Here is a 6,198-nt window from a genome sequence, read left to right as displayed (position 1 = left end):
ACAGAAAGGCTGTCTCTTAGAGAAGAGATAGTACTTGGCAGGTTGATGCCAACCTCTCAGGGCTCTTCTGCTTAAGGGAGGATATGTTTTAATTCCATTCCCACCCCGCTTCCTGAACAAGATGTACTATGGTCTTGAGATAGTGAGGTTGAAGACTAAGTCTTTCTAGTTAGCGCCAGGTGGGGGTCATTACCTTCCTGCGACCTTAATGTGACTTGACTTTATTCTGTTGTGCATCTCTGATGTCTATACAAATCTCAGCTGCTGCCAGAAGCTGACCAACTCTGTAGATCTTTATTTCTTTTCAATATTGTTATCACTAGTGTTTGGCCTAAGAAGAGATGATGCATGGCATGGAATTTAAAAAGCCAAAATCCAGATGGGGAAATAACTACTCATTTCTGGGAATAATAAAATTTGGTACACCCTAACATATTTAAAAAATAGTTTTCGGTACTCTAGTTCACATTTCAGCTTTTAAAATTTCAATTCCAATTTTTCTATTTATGCACCTGTCCACCCACCCATCCAATTCACCCATTTATTCATCCATCAAATGTGATGCAATGTCTCATCACATTTCCACTACAGCCCTTAATGTGGAAAATATAGAACATAAAGAGTGGAATGTTTTCTGGCATTTAATTTTCTAACCAGAATAGGCACATAATATAGGCACAGAGGAGAAAAGAGACCATAAATCATTTTGAAATAGATGGTTAGGGAAAACAGGAAATTTTCTGCTGGAACTATACAAAAATACTGAAAATTTTCATTGAAGAACATATCCCCAGAAACATTCAAGATAATCTCTTATAACCTTTTTGTTTTAAAGGATACGGATTACTGATCATCCTCTTCAAATCAACCTTCTCTTTGCAGTAAGGGCAAGTCTGCTTTTTCCCAACGATACACCAACCTCGGATGCAGAATTCATGAAAGCTGAAGCATCTTGTTAGGGAGGCTTGTAGATATGAAAAGGCAATGTCTGGTTCATGATGGTATGAAATGGTCCCATCTTCGGGGTCTAGTGGTGGAGTCAAGACTTGATGAGGCACATCGCTTTTTTCGGGAGGCTCTGTAAGGGACCTGACAATGACAGTGAGCTTGGAGTCACAGCTGCATTTGCTTTATGACCCTGAGGAATTTACTTAGCTTCTTGGCCTTCTTGCCTCACTTGATTCTGGTAAGAATTAGATTAGATAAAGAATGTGAGTCCTTTTTTTTTCCCTTTACAGTGATGTCTTCCATAAGTGTATTGTTATATTTCCCCACCTGTTATTGTGCATTTCTCATGCATTTACTGAAGCATTTCTCCGTTCTACTTTTTGTGCATTATTCATTAGCTTCATGTAATCAGACTTGTCTTAGACAGTTAGACAAGTTAAAATTATCTGTGGTCATAAAGTTACAAATATTTCTATTAACTTCATAATTTTTTTCTTGACTTTTAAAAGTACTAATAAGGAGCCAATTATTTTTAATAGAATATATGCCTACTAAACTTAACTTCTCAAACTCTAGGCATTTACAGATCCATTTATATACATCTCCTGGTCCAGAAAGTCTGACCCTTTTTCCCCAAACTTGAGAGTGACCCCAAGTGTTCTCACAGCACCAGGGACTTACTCTAGTGTGGCACGACTTTTGGCACTTACATGTTTCTCCTAGACCATGTGTTACCTGTAGGACTCTGTCTCATTCATTTCAGTGTCCTCAGCACCTTAAGCCATGCCTAAGAAATATTTATTGAATGAACATTTGAATGACTCCTTCAAAACTGATTATTTTTGGAAATATATATTTCCATGTTCCCTGATACTATGGATTTGGGCAAAATGAACTATAATGAAATCCATCCTATTGATTTGTTTATTTCTACAATCGCTGCTCCCCATGTGACTTTCTGGGCCAAGATCACATGATCTGACTGGCCTGCTACACACCCAGGTGAACAGCAACGATGTAGAAGTTCCCTCCCTAACAAATGGAGGAGCTTGGAGGTGTAGCAAGTCAAGGCCATGTATATAACTCCTCAGTATTAAATTTCAGTGTAACCAGGAGTTTCCATTATTTTGTTCTTGGGATTGGGGTCATTTTTGCAATATGCTTTAAAATAAAGTGGTGTATTATAACAAAGATTTTGAACCAAAACTCAAACAACCTTTCATTCAAAAGGGCTGGAATACAGCTCCATCTTCCACAGAGGTACAGAATTCAGGAGCCATTGAGCCAGCACTGAAATGTCCACATTCTCTCTAGTGTTCTTTTTCATTTTCAAAATCTCAATGCTGAAAAACTTCCACATTGGCAGAACTGCTGCAGAGCAAGACTCAGATAACCCATCCTTGTTAATATGACTCATATTTGCCCATTTCTCACTAATATGACTCATGCTAAAATGGGCCATTAATAATACTCCCTGAAAAGCAAATTTAAAGGTGACTACATTTTAGATTATATATGCACACATGTACAACAATCCCTAAGGGCTTTTAAAGGTGGAAAGAGAAAATATTTCCATTTGCAAATGGCAGAAGGGGCTCTGTTCCAACATTTGAAAAATAAATCATATTTAAAACTAGGGCCAGACTTGGAAAATTGCTACAAAGAATGAATTTTTTGGGAAAGGTATCACACTGAAAAAAACACTACAGAAATCCACAAAGGGGTATCTTTGTGTTTCTTCCCTTAAGATTTTAAGTCTTATGTGTTGGAGTAAAGGCTCCTATTACTTTTGAGATGCATTTGGTCCAGGTTTTACTCTCAGGATTGAATAAGTGGAAACTGTCCAGATTAAACAGAATTGAATCATAGGTACTGGACACCGAGGTATGAGTGACTAAATTAAGTGAGATTTAGGCAAAAGACAGATGGTTTAACCATCTCATAATGCCAGAGCTTTGAACTAACTGGCTACATAGCGAGGATATTATTAAATTGATACTGTACTATAAAATAAAGATAAATGATGCCCTTTTTTGTATTTAGGAAGAATTAAAATACTGGCGATTGGCCAACCTAAGCCTAACTTTGGTATCCATAGCAAAAGTAGTATCCATACATGTTAAGGCAACACAGGTTGATTTGTTCAGGGGTCTCGATGCCAGCATTTTTCAGCACATTGCAGTTTTCCTTAATGGTTACTGGAGTCCCCATAGAATGCTGGTTTCCAAGCCCAGGCCATCTGATTCCTATCATATGAAGATCCCTCAGCCAATGGATAGCTATTTGGGATAGAACCCATTGGTAAAGGAGCCCAATGGTCCAAGAACAAATGTCCAAATTTTGGTCCCTGCTTTTGTAATCCAAGGTGTCTTGCTGCCTGTGGCTGTATCTTCTTCTAAAGACTGAAGTTGAGAAGGCTTGGTTTCCTCCCTTGGCTGTCCCCAAGACTACTGTTGCCACAGGTAGGTTCCTAGGATTATTTCTAGGCAAAGCACTCTTTGTATTTCTTGGTCTGCTAAGATTCAGACCTGGGGCTCCACTTGGATAGTCTTAAGATTCCCCCTGCACCTGATACTTCACTCTTTTTCTCACCTCCAAACCCCTTCTTTCCCTGATCTTTCTTGGCTATCTGCTTGCTTATGACTTCAACCAATTTCCCCTGCTAGCACCCTGCTCAGATACTGCCTTCCTGTCTATGTGGCATTAACAGTCCTCTTTAAAAAGGAAATTACTGGAGGAGGAGGAGGTTCACCTTAATTGGCAGTTCATTATTCAGCAGAAAGACCCAAAAAGAAAGACCGGGCGGGAGGATAAAGGATTGGGGTTTGGGCATGGAAGGTAAGCAAGATGGAGGAGATGGGGACAGGAGGAAGAGAAGGAGGAAAGAAGGAGGGTTGCTGAAGGCCAAACGATTTCCTTTGAAAAGGATACACATGATTACAGGAAAGCTGGTAGGTGTTCTCAATGAGCCCTTCTTCATCAAGCTCCACAATGATCTTCTGCCCACAGACTGCACAGATATTGTCTGATAAGCTCCTTGTAGGCAACCCGCTGACACTGTAGAACTATCAGAGGAAATGGACAGAGCACAGTCGGAAAGGAGAGCACATGCCACTCTCTGAATGCCAGGCACTGGGACAGGCAGCCCTTCGCACATAGAATCTCCACTGTGGCCAGGCATGGTGGCCCATGCCTGTAATCCCAGCACTTTGGGAGGCTGAGGCAGGTAGATCACAAGGCCAGGAGTTCGAGACCAGCCTGGCCAACATGGTGAAACCCTCTTTCTACTAAAAATACAAAAAAATTAGCCAGGTGCAGTGGTGGGCGCCTGTAATCCCAGCTACTCGGGAGGCTGAGTCAGGAGAATTGGTTGAACCCAGGAGGCGGAGGTTACAGTAAGCTGAGATTGCACCACTGCACTCTAGACTGGGTGGCAGAGCAAGACTCCATCTCAAAAAAAAAAAAAAAAAAAAAAAAGAATCTCCACTGCTTCTAAGATGGTTTAGAATGTGAAACACCGTTTCCTGTAAGAAGAATGCTACAGAGGGGTTAAGGTTTCCAGGCAAAAACCCATTGAATTCCAAATGGACCCAAAGCACATGGCCAATTATAACCTCTCATCTAACTCCATATTGAGGAATCCTTTCACAGGAATCATTTTTATCCAGGGCTGGAGTTAAGAGGAAGCTTCAGAGGAAGCCTTTGAGTTAATCCATAGACTGGCCCTTCCCTTTATTGTCCTGGAGATTCTGACTCAGATCTCTGGAGTAAACCTAGGCATCTCTCTGTCATTTAAATCCCCATGTTTTAATTGGATGCACGCTGAGTAATCACCATTGGAAGGCAATGCATTTAGAACTTCACCTTGGGATATCTGCATCTTCCCGTACTGTGGATAAGGAGTGGTTCTCAATATTGGCAGCATATTAGAATCCCTAAGAAGCTTTTTTTTTTTTTTCCCCAAAGAAAATTATTTTATAATAGTTTTAGGTTTAAAGAAAAGATACAAAAATAGTACAGAGATTGGCTATATACCACATATCTAGTTTCCCTATATTATTATTAGATTGATTTTAAGGAATTGGCCCACACATTTGTGGGCAAGTCAGAAATTTGCAGGGCAGGTTGGCAGGCCAGCAGGTTGGAAACTCTGGCAAGATTGATGTTGCAGTCTTGAGGCAGAATTTCTTTTTCTCTAGGAAGCCTCAGTTTTTGCTTTTAAGGCCTTTGACTGATTGGCTGAGGTCTATGTGGAATATTAAGGGTAATCTCCTTCATGTAAAGTCAATTGATTACAGATGTTAATCATATCTGCAAAATATCTTTGCATCAACATCTAGACTAGTGATTTTACCAAACAAATGAGTCTCATAGCATAGGCAAATTGACTCTAAAATTTAATCATCACAACCTCTTTAAGGGAGGAGAATTTATATAAATTATATGGAATTCTTCTGCACAGATTTGACTATTCTCTTCCACTTATTTATTTATTCAGTCATTTATTGATATCAATGTGGACTCATGGATATTTATTTTATGCTTTGGGTTATAACCCAATACTACTACTATTACTATTTTGTTGCTCAAATTCCAGCTTTGGCCATTGGGAGCTCTTTCAGTTGGCCCCTGTGTCTCTTTGATATATCCCCAATCACTGTGGAGTTCTTTTGTTTTGTTTTTAGCATTTTCTTGCTTTTGGTCACTATGAGATGCTCCAGGCTTATATTGTGTATTCTTCGCTCAGACCTATAATCAGCCATTTCTTCAAGGAGCCCCAGTTCCTTTTATTGTAAAATGATATTAGAAAACAAGATCTGGACACTCTGTATGTTCACTGTTGCTGGGGTGTCATTGTCCCTAGGACCTCTTAGCTGACAGAGCAAGGAATTCATCTGTACATACTAACACACATACACACACACACACACACAGATACACACACATATCTGTAAATATTTCTATATGTATCCCTTATATCTATATTAAGCTAAACAATTATAATTACAGAATACATGTATGGTGGTATCAAAATTGTTAACCCATAGCCTTGTCAGCAACAACTTTATCAACTAGAGTACAGTGCTTATGACACAGTTTCTTTTGTTTTTAGTCTTATGATCTCCATTCATTTCAAAGTTACTTAGGTCAGCACCTTTTTTTCCCACCCCTTTCAATGAGGTTATTTCACACATTTTTAATATGGTTAGATTCTTTTGGCATGATCTGAATTCTATCCTTGGATTCTCT

General features: G+C 39.4%; 1 protein-coding gene across 3 annotated transcripts in view; it reads right to left on the bottom strand.

Annotated features, from left to right (window-relative positions):
- LOC105463505 (ring finger protein 175) overlaps positions 1-6,198 on the bottom strand; it is a 49,306-nt gene that overhangs the window by 1,446 nt on the left and 41,662 nt on the right. For 2 of the 3 annotated variants that reach the window (XM_011710637.2, XM_011710638.2), the window contains exons 7-8: positions 3,880-4,013; positions 841-942 (exon numbers count right to left, since the gene is read on the bottom strand). In XM_011710637.2, the coding sequence (XP_011708939.2) occupies positions 841-942; positions 3,880-4,013 (236 nt within the window). Of the gene's footprint in view, positions 1-840; positions 1,028-3,879; positions 4,014-6,198 lie in introns of all 3 variants that reach the window. The other variant, XR_976374.3, reaches the window with a different exon arrangement.

The sequence above is a fragment of the Macaca nemestrina genome, chromosome 3 (assembly GCF_043159975.1).
Source record: "Macaca nemestrina isolate mMacNem1 chromosome 3, mMacNem.hap1, whole genome shotgun sequence".
NCBI classification, from domain to species: domain Eukaryota; kingdom Metazoa; phylum Chordata; class Mammalia; order Primates; family Cercopithecidae; genus Macaca; species Macaca nemestrina.
Note: the sequence above shows the minus strand (reverse complement) of the source record. Positions and strands in the feature narration are given on the sequence as shown.